The 13285-nt window shown below is 36.3% G+C and overlaps 1 protein-coding gene across 13 annotated transcripts in view; it reads left to right on the top strand.

The window, feature by feature from the left end:
* The window catches only part of TCF12 (transcription factor 12), a 375921-nt gene that overhangs the window by 330814 nt on the left and 31822 nt on the right, over positions 1-13285 (top strand). For all 13 annotated transcript variants that reach the window (XM_057722459.1, XM_057722462.1, XM_057722469.1 and 10 more), the window contains one exon: positions 10506-10584. In XM_057722459.1, coding sequence (XP_057578442.1) covers positions 10506-10584 — 79 coding nt within the window. The remainder of the gene's footprint in view (positions 1-10505; positions 10585-13285) is intronic.

Genomic DNA, 13285 nt, shown 5'->3' on the forward strand with positions numbered 1-13285 from the left:
TACAGTGACTATTTTACAAGGTGTTGATGAGGATTAAAGGGAGTTGTCTCCCTTTTTCTGGACTTATTCCACATGATGAAAACTACCTACTTTGGAAGAAAATTATTCTGTAATTTTAAATGAGTGCCTCCTAGGTAGTTGATTGACTTGCCAATTCCTTCTCCTGATTCTGTAAGAGTCCAGCAGCAGATATTTCACATGTGGAAAGACATAACATTTGAACTTTCAATACTAGGCAACTTTTAAAAATATAACCTGCATTTCAGGGGCTTTTTTCTCAAAAGTTTTCTGTTTATTTTCTTCAGTGAAAATGTCTGTAAAGGATCCTTGGCAGATAGGCAGGCCGGAATTTGTAATGTCAGTGGTCCTTCGAGCTCCTTTTCAGTTACCCTTCAAGTCCTTGACTATTCTCCCATATGATGACCAACATTCTAGCTGAACCAGTTGGCATTTGGAAAAGAAAATCTAAATTCAGTGTGAGTGGAAGCCAAGGGAGAATGTTTAATCTAGTTAGTGGGTGGGCTTTGGTTGTCATGGAAACTCAGCTCTGTCATCCTGTGTTGTTACTAGGCAGGAACAGCCAGGTCATTCCATAAATCATTTCTGTCATAGCTGACGGTGATGTATTCCATCTGCTCCATCACTGCATGCCATAGTCTGCACACTTCAAATCCCTTCCTTCAATCCATCTCCTGCTCCACTACACACCAGACACCTCCTCCAAACACATTCTTTCTCTGACTTCTGTTACAAACTCACATTCACTTTAGTGCTCTCAGAATGTCTTGAAAAACAAAAACGTTACTTTGGGGATAGGAAGGATTAGAAGAGATGAGGAGAAGACATTTTATGAGGATTACATTTTTGAGAGTCTGACATGCGTCTCAGAATTTGATGTTAGGTATTACAGGTCTTTGGGAATGGTGACCATGCATGTTTGAAGTTTTAAGTTCTTTAGAATGTGATGTTTTAAATATAGCATCTAGGTTTAGATAGAGAAACACTATGCTGTTGTCATTAGAAGTTATTTCTATTCAGTAGCTCCCCAAATGTCTGATATATGTCTTAGATGGTCTTTCATGTGTGAAACATCAGAGGGTACAACCTTTGTTCTTCAGTTTAGGTATTAAAGAGCACACAGAATACTGTGTGATTAAACATGTAAGGCCACATAATACATTTGCAAAGGTTCCTTTATTTAGGTCTAAGCCTGGATAATTGTGGTCTTAATCTCAGGATAGCTAGAAAGAGAATTGTACATGAAAGTATTTACACAAAGTTCCCAAAGCCCTATGGATTATGCATTAGTTTAGATAATAAACTAGGGTAGATAGAAGGAAAGGAAAATCTGGATATTCGTGCCATTTCTGTGTTTCCCTGAACGTCTGCCAGACAATAACCCTTTAAGATTGTGCCCATGGAGAGTTATATAGAGGAAGAAACATCTGGTTTATTTCAGTGCCTAATACCATATCAAAACACTTGGTCTTTAATTTAGAGGAGATCAAACAAGAGGACTGTTTAACTTTGTTGATTATATCAGACTTCTTTGTGATAATTTGTGTTTTGATTTCTACCTCAGAGCAAAGGGGAGAGAGAGAGAGAGTGTGTGTGAGTGTGTGTGAGTGTGTGTGTGTGTGTGTGTGTGTGTCTTTTAATCTGGATAGTTAAATGGTCAGTAGTCTCTAACAAAAGAAAAGAAAATTCAGGGAAGTTGACGTTTAAAAGTAATTCATGAAATAAGTTTCTTTGTTCCTTAGACTCAATAACATTAGCATAGTAAAGATTAACTGAAATGTGCACTGTAGAGTTTAAAAAATTGGGCTCGCAGTTCCAAGGTTGGGCTTGGGAGCACTCCATTGTTTCTTTTTTGTCTGAGGCTCTTTTCATTAGCCCCTGGCTTATTGGCACCCTGCTGATTGGAATGGACCATGACTGATAGGAGGAGGAGCCTCATTTGTTGCAGTAAAATGAGGCATATTACCGTTTAAGCCTGGCAGAAGGTATTGGGAGTTATTCATCATTGGTCACTTAACAGTATGAGGACCATGGACTGCATGCAGAATGAGTTCTTACTTTGTGTTTATGCTCTAGATTCTAAATCACTCCCATCTCTGTTTTTTAAGTGACTGGTTTTTTTTTCTTCTCTTTTTTTTCTTTGAAACATCCATGTAGGAGTTCTTTAAGGTCAGAAGGTACAAAAAGTAATGTATTCCTGATTTAAAATGCTCTTCAGCAAATAAAGCCTTACGTTTAGCATTTCTTAAAGTAGCACAACAATTTCTATAGAATAAGTATAGTTTGTATGTGATTTTGTAATAGAATAAATATGCAGAGGTGAAGTTTAATGACATGATCTGTGATCTAAAAGGCTGTGTTATTCTGCTCTTTTAATGTTTTTACTCCCCTTCCCACATACACATTCTTTTTATGAAAGTAAAAGGGACAAGAAAAAGTCCTGTAATTTGCCAGGCTATCTGTCAGTTCAGGAAAGGTATTAATAACAATTCTGTCTGTCATCACTTTAATTTAGGGCAGAGAAGAACCAGGGAATGTGATGAGTTGAGTTGGGGAAAATGGCTTTTGTTATACAAATGGAGAAGATGCTTTTGATAAAAACACCAGAAATTATATGTTGCTATGTTTTTGGTACTACTTCTCCTGCTTTCACAGTGATTTTTAAAAGCGCACACCCATTTTATATGTAACATCATTTTGCTTAGTCATTGCAAGGTAGTGATAAATGACTCTAAAGTATAGACTCTTCCTTCTTTGAGATAAAGAAGTTGTCACCAGTTCTTCACATGCTTAGGGATTTTTTAGCTGTAATGGCAAAATTATCAGGGAAAATAAGGCTTACATAGTCTGTTTATATCCTCAAAAGCCCATACCTGCCTAACAGTGTGGTATGAACAGCTTAGTAACATCAACACTAATTTTCAGAAATATTGGAACTTTACCTTATTGTTGTTCTCAAAGCTTATACCATAAAACTGATTTGTGAATGAACTCGTCTTTATAATAGTATCTTTTTCTCCCCTTTGGTATTCCTGTTACTGAACTCCACTATGTAAATTCTGAGATAAACACTACTATTTTACTGAACCCTACTGTTTATCAAAAAGTATTGTAGTGAATTTCAATTGTAATTTAATTGCTCAAGGTTTTGTTTTGGGTTTTTTTGGTTTTTTAATATTGAGCACCTGCTTGTTCAAGATAGTGACAGACAATGATGGATTCAGTGTTGAACAGCATAACGTCCCTGCCTTCAAAGAGCTTATAGTCAAGGAGAGAAGATATAAAAGTGGTAGCATAGAGCTTAGTGTGAAGTAAAAGACCAAAGAGAAGTAACAGGTTACTCTAAGAATATAAGGGAGGTGAAAATGAGTATAAATGGGGAGGTTACATTTGAGTTGGGCTTTGATGTGTTATAGAATTCCACTGGGGAGAAGCTAAGAAACTGGCCTTTTGCAAGGACAAGCTGTGTTCAGAAAATTAAAAAAATATTTTGTTTGTATATAGTGCTTTGTGTAGGTTATAAGGTAGAAAGATATTTTTGTAACCAGGTTATGGAATACATCAAATGTCAATCTATTTTATTTAGGCAACAGGAAGTGCTATATGAGATTTGCTCAAAACTGGTTGAGGGCAGTAGTTCAGTCAATTATGTATGGGATGAAAGGAGTGGGGAGTAACTAAAAGTATAAAGACTTAAATAGTCCAGCCACAAGTTCTGATAAAAGTTTAAAGTAGTGTCGTGGCAGTAAGAATGTTGTATGCCTATCCCAGAAACATTATAGAGAATTGTGGGCACTGGTGTCTGTTGTGGGAAGAGTGGAGGGGCAGGAGAAAGGAGGGGAGAGTGAAAGTGGTTTTGGTGACCATGAGAATGCTGGTGCTAACTGAGATAGAGGAAACAGAAGAGTAGACAAGGGAAACATGGGAAGCTTGGGATGGTGATGCAAAGTTTGGGTTTGGACTTACTGAACTTGAAATGAAAGATATGCTCAGATGGAGAAGTCCAGCAACCTGTATGAGGATAGAGTTGTCAACTTAGGAGTCATTCACAAGGATGTCATAGTTGATACTTTATAAAGAATGGTACCAGGAGATGAAACACAGGTAAATAGAAAACTGAGACTGGAGCTCTTAGAAAACCTACATTAAGTGAACTGGAAGAGTAAAGGAAAGAAGGAGCCTAGGTAAATACTGTACATCCAAGGATTTAAAAGAGATATTCAAATTGTAACTTCTTACAAGGAAGATATCATTCATTCTTTCAGCAAGTATTTATTTACCAGCACTGTTGTAGACTCGGAAGCTACTGCAATTGCTGTATAATTCACATTTGTCTGAATAAGACAAAGTCCTTGCTCTTCTGGAACTTATGTTTTACTAGGAAAAAGGGTGAAAGAGACAGATGATAAGTAAGCAAATAAAGACAATTAGGGATTAATGTAAACAGGATGAAGAAAACAAAATCGGAGGTATGGTACAGAGGGAATGCTATTTCTCCAATGCTTTCATGTAATTATACAGTCAAGGAAATTGAAAGTCAGTGAGTTAGTCTAGTTTATGATAAAGCTTTGCGTGGCAATGGAACTTCTCTTACTCCTCAGCCATCCACCATCAGTGTTACCAACCCTTCCCTCCCTTACCAGTATTATAGTCAATACATATTTCATATAAGTTAGCATCAGTTGTTCATAAAAGTTATAATTATTTGAATCTTAAACATGAGAAATAGTGATTTACAAAAATAAAGGGGTATGTTGAGATATGTTTTTGTTGAAGTTTGGTGACTTTACCTAATTTACTTATGGTTAAAATAAATCACTGTATGTATACAGGCCATGAGGAAACAAAATGTGACCTTTAGCTAATTTTCACAGGTGTGAAAAGTAACAGCTTTTAAAAGGTAACAACTTTGACAACCTTAAGACCAACAACACTGATCTTACAGCATACTGCTTCACTAAGTCTTGAAGTCTTCATAACTGTGCTTTTCTAAAATGACTTTCCAACCTGGGAATTCTCTGGTGGTCCAGTGGTTAGGACTTGGTGCTTCCACTGCTGGGGGCCTGGGTTCAATCCCTGGTCTGGAAACTAAGATCCCGCAAACTGCATGGTGTGGCAAAAAAATTTAAAAATAAAATGACTTTCCAACCTGAGTATACAACCTTTAGATCTGGCTCTTTGGAAAGAGTTGGCGTGTAAAGGGATTTCCGATTATAATTTAGCAACATAATACAAGTTAGTATGGATATATTCATTTGTAGTTGATGCTTACAATTTAATTGGTGCTATCTCCTTTTTTTAAAAAAAAAGAAAGAAAATTGAAGGCTGTTAATGTTTGATGATTATGACCTGTGGAATTTTGTTTCACATGAGCCTGTCCCAGTATCTGACTTTTTCAACGTATTAACTGTCTTTAAAACCAGTACTGACAGCAAAGGAAACCATAAATAAGACGAAAAGACAACCCTCAGAATGGGAGAAAATATTTGCAAACGAAACAACTAACAAGATTAATCTCCAGAATATACAAGCATCTCATGCAGCTCAGTATCAAAAAAAAAACAAACAACCCAATCCAAAAATGGGCTGAAGACCTAAATAGACATTTCTGCAAAGAAGACATACAGATGGCCAACAAACACATGAAAAGATGCTCAGCATCACTAATCATTAGAGAAATGCAAATCAAAACCACAATGAGGTATCACCTCACACCAGTCAGAATGGCCATCATCAAAAAATCTGGGAACAATAAATGCTAGAGAGGTTGTGGAGAAAAGGGAACCCTCCTGCGCTGTTGATGGGAGTGTAATGTGATACAGCCACTATGGAAAATAGTATGGAAATTCCTTAAAAAACTTAAAATAGAACTAGCGTTTGACCCAGCAATCTCACTACTGGGCATATATCATGAGGAAATCATAATTCAAAAAGATTTTTTTATATGCACCCCAGTGTTCATTGCAGCACTATTTACAATAGCCAGCACTATTTACAACCTAAATGTCTATCAACAGATGAATGGATAAAGATGTGGCATATATATATATATATATATATACAATGGAATATTACTCAGCCATAAAAAGGAATGAAATTGAGTTATTTGTAGTGAGGTGGATGTACCTAGAGTCTGTCATACAGAGTGAAATGAGCCAGAAAGAGAAAAACAAATACCATATGCTAATGTATATATATGGAATCTAAAAAAATGGTACTGATGAATTCAGTGGCAGGGGAAGAATAAAGACGCAGATGTAGGGAACAGACTTGAGGATTGGGGAGTGGGTCGGGAAGCTGGGACAAAGTGAAAGAATAGCATTGACATATATACACTACCAAATGTAAAATAGATGGCTAGTAGAAAGCAAATGCCTAACACAGGGAAATCAACTTGATGATTGGTGATGACCTAGAAGGGTGGGATAGGGAGGGTGGGAGGGAGGGATATGGAGATATATGTATAAATACAGCTGATTCACTTTGTTGTACAGCGGAAAGTAGCACAACAGTGTAAAGCAGTTATACTCCAATAGAGATCTGGGGAAAAAAATAAAAATAAAACCAGTGCTGAGACCCCTTATATGCCATAATTTGGGCCTCTTTAAATTTATTAGATCTCTAAACTTACTCAGAGCAAGATTATTTCGGTTCGATGACACTTTGCACCCAAACGTAGTTTTCCTTTTTAAAATATTTGACCACAGTTTCTCCAGATAAGTTGATTTGTCTGCTGTAAGTGCTGAGATGCGAAGATGATTTATGATGCCTGTTATAGGAATGGGATTGTTCTAGAGAAGAGCTCGTAGGAACTGCTGGTGTGTGGATTAAGGAGACTTTTTTTTTTATTGGAATATATATACTTGCATTACACTCTTGTACCAGTTTTTGAGGTACACCAAGTTCAATCATCTGTATTTATATACATGTCCCTGTATTCCCTCCCTCCCTCGACTCCCCCCCACCCTCCCCATCCCAGTCCTCTAAGGCATCATCCATCCTTGAGTTGAACTCCCATTGTTATACAGCAACTTCCCACTGGCTATCTATTTTACAGTTGGTAGTATATATATGTCTATGCTACTCTCTCACTTCGTCTCAGCTTCCCCTTCATCTCCCGCTCCCCCACACCTCGAGTTATCCAGTCCATTCTCTGCATCTGTGTCTTTGTTCTTGTCTTGTCACTGAGTTCATCAGTACCATTTTTAGATTCCGTATATATGAGTTAGCATACAATATTTGTCTTTCTCTTTCTGACTTACTTCACTCTGTGTGACAGACTGTAGGTCTATCCACCTCATTACATATAGCTCCATCTCATTCCTTTTTATAGCTGAGTAATATTCCATTGTATATATATGCCATATCTTCTTTATCCATTCATTTGCTGATGGGCATTTCAGTTGCTTCTATTTCCTGGCTATTGTAAATAGTGCTGCAATAAACATTATGGTACATGTTTTTTGGAGGATTATGGTTTTCTTTGGGTATATGCCCAGGAGTGGGATTACTGGATCATATGGTAGTTCTATTTGTAGTTTTTTAAGGAACCTCCAAACTGTTATCCATAGTGGCTGTACCAACTTACATTCCCACCAACAGTGCAGGAGAGTTCCCTTTTCTCCACACCCTCTCCAACATTTGTTGTTTCCAGATTTTTTGCTGATGGCCGTTCTGATCGGTGTGAGGTGATACCTCATTGTGGCTTTGACTTGCATTTCTCTGATGATTAGTGATGTTGAGCATCTTTTCATGTGTTTGTTGGCCATCTGTATGTCTTTGAAGAAATGTCTATTTAGGTCTTCCACCCGTTTGTGGATTGGGTTATTTGCTTTTTTGGTATTAAGCTGCATGAGCTGTTTGTATATTTTGGAGGTTAATCCTTTGTCCATTGTTTCGTTGGCAAGTATTTTTTCCCATTCTGAGTGCTGCCTTCTTGTTTATGGTTTCTTTTGCTGTGCAAAAGCTTTTAAGTTTCATTAGATCCCATTTGTTTATTCTTGATTTTATATCCATGATTCTAGGAGGTGGGTCAAAAAGGATCTTGCTTTGATGGATGTCATAGAGTGTTCTGCCTATGTTTTCCTCTAGGAGTTTTATAGTGTCTGGCCTTACATGTAGGTCTTTCATTGATTTGGAGTTTATTTTTGTGTATGGTGTTAGGAAGTGTTCTAATTTCATTCTTTTACATGTTGTCCAATTTTCCCAGCACCACTTACTGAAGAGGCTGTCTTTTTTCCATTGTATATTCGTGCCTCCTTTGTCAAAGATAAAGTGCCCATATGTGTTTGGGCTTACTTGTGAGTTCTCTGTTCTATTCCATTGATCTTCCTTTCTGTTTTTGTGCCAGTACCATGCTGTCTTGATCACTATGGCCTTGTAGTATAGTTTGAAGTCAGGAAGCCTGATTCCACCAACTCCATCTTTCCTTCTCAAGATTGCTTTGGCTATTCGGGGTCGTTTGCATTTCCATACAAATTGTAAGATTTCTTGTTCTAGTTCTGTGAAAAATGCCATTGGTAATTTGATAGGGATTGCATTGAATCTGTAAGTAGCTTTGGGTAGTACAGTCATTTTCACTATGTTGATTCTTCCAATCCAGGAACATGATATGTCCCTCCATCTGTTTGTGTCATCTTTGATTTCTTTCATCAGTGTCTTAAAGTTTTCTGCATACAGATCTTTTGTCTCCTTAGGCAGGTTTATTCCTAGGTATTTTATTCTTTTTGTTGCAATGGTGAATGGGAGAGTTGCCTTAATTTCTCTTTCTGCTCTTCCATCGTTAGTGTATAGGAATGCAAGAGATTTCTGTGCATTAATTTTGTATCCTGCTACTTTACTAAACTCATCAATGAGTGCTAGCAGTTTTCTGGTAGAGTCTTTAGGGTTTTCTATGTATAATATCATGTCATCTGCAAAGAGTGACAATTTTACTTCTTCTTTTCCAATTTGGATTCCTTTTATTTCATTTTCTTCTCTGATTGCTGTGGCTAAAACTTCCAAAACTATGTTGAATAATAATGGTGAGAGTGGTCACCCTTGTCTTGTTCCTGTTCTTAGAGGGAATTCTTTCAGTTTTTCCCCATTTAGAACGATGTTGGCTTTTGGTTTCTTATATATGGCTTTTATTATGTTAAGGTAATTTCCTTGTATGCCCATTTTCTGTAGAGCTTTTATTATAAATGGATGCTGAATTTTGTCAAAAGCTTTTTCTGCATCTATTGAGATGATCATATGGTTTTTATCCTTCAAGTTGTTGATATGATGTATCACGTTGATTGATTTGCGTACATTGAAGAATCCTTGCATCCCAGGGATAAACCCCACTTGATCATGGTGTGTGATCTTTTTAATGTGCTGTTGGAGTCTGTTAGCTAGTATTTTGTTGAGGATTTTTGCATCTATATTCATCAGCGATATTGGTGTGTAATGTTATTTTTTTGTGACATCTTTGCCTGGTTTTGGTATCAGGGTGATGGTGGCCTCGTAGAATGAGTTTGAGAGTGTTCCTCCTTCTGCTATATTTTGGAAGAGTTTGAGAAGGATAGGTGTTCGCTCTTCTCTAAAAGTTTGATAGAATTTGCCCGTGAATCCATCTGGCCCTGGGCTTTTGTTTGTTGGGAGATTTTTAATCACTGCCTCAATTTCCGTACTTGTGATTGGTCTGTTCATAGTTTCTATTTCTTCCTGGTTCAGTCTTAGAAGATTGTATTTTTCTAAGAAGGAGACTTTTTAAATGTTTAATGGTTAATTATGTAAACTTGAATGAATTTTTGTCACTATTATTTTTAGCAGTATGAAATAAAGTATTGCATCAAAACCTTTATCCAAAATACCAAAATGTATGCATCCAGATATGTTATCCTATTAGGAAGTAAAGTCCACAGATTATTTTGGGAACATTTTTTAAGAACTTTCAGGGTTTTTTCACTTTCTTTAAGGGTGACAAAATATACTTTGAAAGCAAGTTTAATTTTTTTACAACGGTCACACATCATTAGGAGCTAAATGTGGCAAAAATGTAATCAAACTGTTTTTAAAAATTACTTTGTCTTTTAAAACTATTTTTAAGGACTGTTCTCATCAAAAGATAATGGTTTCCTAAGATTATTTTTGATGGATAATATTTATTATATGGTATATTCTAGACAGATTGTTTTATCAGACTTGGTGACTTTATGGTCACTTCTCTTTTTTGTTCTAGTAATTAGAAATTTAAATTATTTTCAACTAGGATAATGAAGAAATAGGTATGATCTATTTATTCCTCTCATATTAGACTATATGTGATACTTTTTAATCCTAGTTTTAAAACTGAGACTTCTGTAGCCTTTATGTAATGGAATAATCCTAAAATTATTATACAGTTTTTCACTCTGAGTCTTAAGAGTGGCAGCTTAGATTATAAAAATAACTCTTTGCAAATGGATTTATATTTTTGCTTTTGTCACATATCAGTATGTGTATATCTTTTGTTTTCTGGTTAGATTTATTCTCCTGACCATACCAGCAGTAGTTTTCCGTCAAATCCATCAACACCAGTTGGATCACCCTCACCTCTCACAGGTAGGCTTTTGTTTTATCTAACTACTTGATAACATGTGTGGGGCTACTTGGAAGTATTTGAAGTTTATTTTTCAATAAAATACAGTAAAAATTGGCAAAAAAAAGTCATTTCTATCTTGAGAAAGTATGTAAACAGAGCCTTCTCCTGAGTTCATTTTGGAGACTATTGAAATATTTGCTATTTGGATTATTTGTTCATATCCTCTCTGATTCTTAAAATAATTTGTGATAATTTCTAAGAACAATTATTACCATAGGGTAAGAAATAAGACTAGGCAATTAGAATGAAGGTAAAATATAGAAAAGGAGATAAATCAAAAACTTGGATAAACTGGCATAGAAAATAAAATAACCTATTTAGAGGTTCATGTAACTTTTTTCATCCTTATTCTCTGCATTTTCCGTGTACCACATATAAAACTCAAAGGAAAAACTGCGCTAGTTTGTCTTTAAGTCCACTAAGTTATTATTTCATATATATATAAATTCTTGGGGATAATGTAGTTTTTTTTGTTAAAGAAAACTCTTTATGAATGTGGATGAATATTGTTAGTGGAGTTAAATGTGTTCAGATTTGCATTGCTTTTTTCCTGTTTTTCTTTTTTGTTCTTGGTTGGTTGTTTTTACAGTAGCTTTAACAAGTTCCAGATACTATCCTACAGTATAAATTTGTTGAGATACAGTTGTTATTATTGTAAATAAGATTTTTTTGATTTATTAGGAATAAATAAAATTACAGAAAAATGCTTGGATCTGTTAAACTATAAAACTTGGAGTATATTTTCCTGAAGAGTGTTTGGAGAAAGACCATGCTGAAAAAGAAATGTATTGGTTCTAAGGAAAAAACATTAGACAACTGGGTAAAAATTGCCATTTTCCTCCAACAGTTGACCTCAGAAATGATTCTCTATTCCTGATCAAGTCACTGGTTAATCCATGTGGCGTTGTTGTTGTTGCTGTTAAGCCTTTTTGCATTGTTCAGGGTTTCTGAAAATCAGGGCTCTGGTGTATCAGGGCCCTGGCTATCACCTGTGCTCTGTGATTTAGCCTTGTGACTCTGCTGAGAAGCATTCCAGTGTGGAAATGATGAACTGCTGGCAGCTGCTTTCAGCTATTAGTGGGTTCTGCCACTTTCTCAGACACTGTGGCTTCAGCTGTCTAGTAAAAGTTGAACAGCTGTTCCCCACATAGACTGGACTATGAAAGACCCATTGACTTAAAGTTGTTGTTTAACAGAGGGATGAAATTACAGGAAGAATGATGTAACTTTAACCACACTCACCCTCTTGGCAGATTTTACTGAAATTATCAGTGTCATTTTTGCCACAGCCTATTTCACTTCCTCATTTCAGGTAGCTGTGTTGGCCCTTACTCTATGTTCCCCCTGCCTCTTTTCCTCTGCCTAGTAAGATAGCTATAAAAGTGTCCTTTGGTTTTCATTAACACTGGTTGGGAAGGCAGGCAGCAGAGGAGCTCAGCATCTATGAAGGGACATCAGTAAAATGAAGAATCGGAAACTTAGACGTTTTTCAAAAAATAATGGTCCGCAGTAAAATCTCACATTTCCTCCTCCATTTTTATTTGATGTTTAATGGATGATATCCTCTTTCTACCTTTAATTCAGCTGATTAATGAAAATCTGTGAAATGTTGAATTGTGTAATGAAGGTATTAATAGACTTCTTTTTTCAATTCAGCAGTCATACTCAAAAATATTTTCATATACTCCTGTTGAAATGACAGATCAAAGACTGCTTTTATATAGGTGCATCTCTATCATCTAGAGTAAAAAGTCCTCTCCTTATGTGCGCTCTACACTTGTCCTATTCCTTACGCCTGAGCATCAGTCAAACTCAGCACAGACCTTGTAAGAACAGTTATACAGGTGCAAAGAAACATAGGCAGTTTCTAAGGCAGTCATCATTCTTGTTTAAATCCTGCTCATTTTCCTTGGGAACTTTTCAGACTAAGAACATACATTCCTGCATAGAAAATGCTTATGAGAAAGAAGCTTCTGAGAGGATGATGTTGTTTTAGTTAGGATACTTTAGGCTGAAAGGAAGAGAAACTCTTGTTTGGACTGGCTTAAATAATAAGGGGATTTAGGATATTTTTTATAAAGCCTGTAGCAGGGCAGGTTCCTGGACCAGTCAGGGCTCCTGCTCTGTTTCTTTGCAGTTCTTTCTTAGGCTGGTAGCAAGACAGCAGTTGAAGATATCACATATGGACGTAACTATGTCTCCTGTAAGAAAAAGGATCATCTGTTATCTGTCTTCTAAGAACCTTTTTCCAGAAGCCTCTTCAACCGGTTTTCCCTCATGATTAATTGACCAGCACTGGGCCTACAGTTACTCAACAGAAATGGGACCACCATGTTGGTCTTAGTCATTACGATTTATCCAAAGAGCTAAGAATAGAATTATTTTTTCCTGGTTCACAGTAGGAAAGGATAGGCACACACACCCCGCTTCTGAACAAAATCTGGGCTCTAGCAGCAAAGTAGAAGAGAAGTATGGCTGTGTCTAATACAGTTGTCATTTGAAGAAAGACATGAATATTTGAGTTAAGAGAATGTGTTTACTGAGGGAACTTGGAAAGCAGACAAACAAAACCATTCTTTGCCTTTCTTTACCTCCTTCTGGAATATCAGTGAATAAAAGTTTAATAATTGCAGTACTCAATAGCAGTCTTCAGAACATCCA

The sequence above is a fragment of the Hippopotamus amphibius genome, chromosome 2, assembly GCF_030028045.1.
Source record: "Hippopotamus amphibius kiboko isolate mHipAmp2 chromosome 2, mHipAmp2.hap2, whole genome shotgun sequence".
Lineage (NCBI taxonomy): Eukaryota > Metazoa > Chordata > Mammalia > Artiodactyla > Hippopotamidae > Hippopotamus > Hippopotamus amphibius.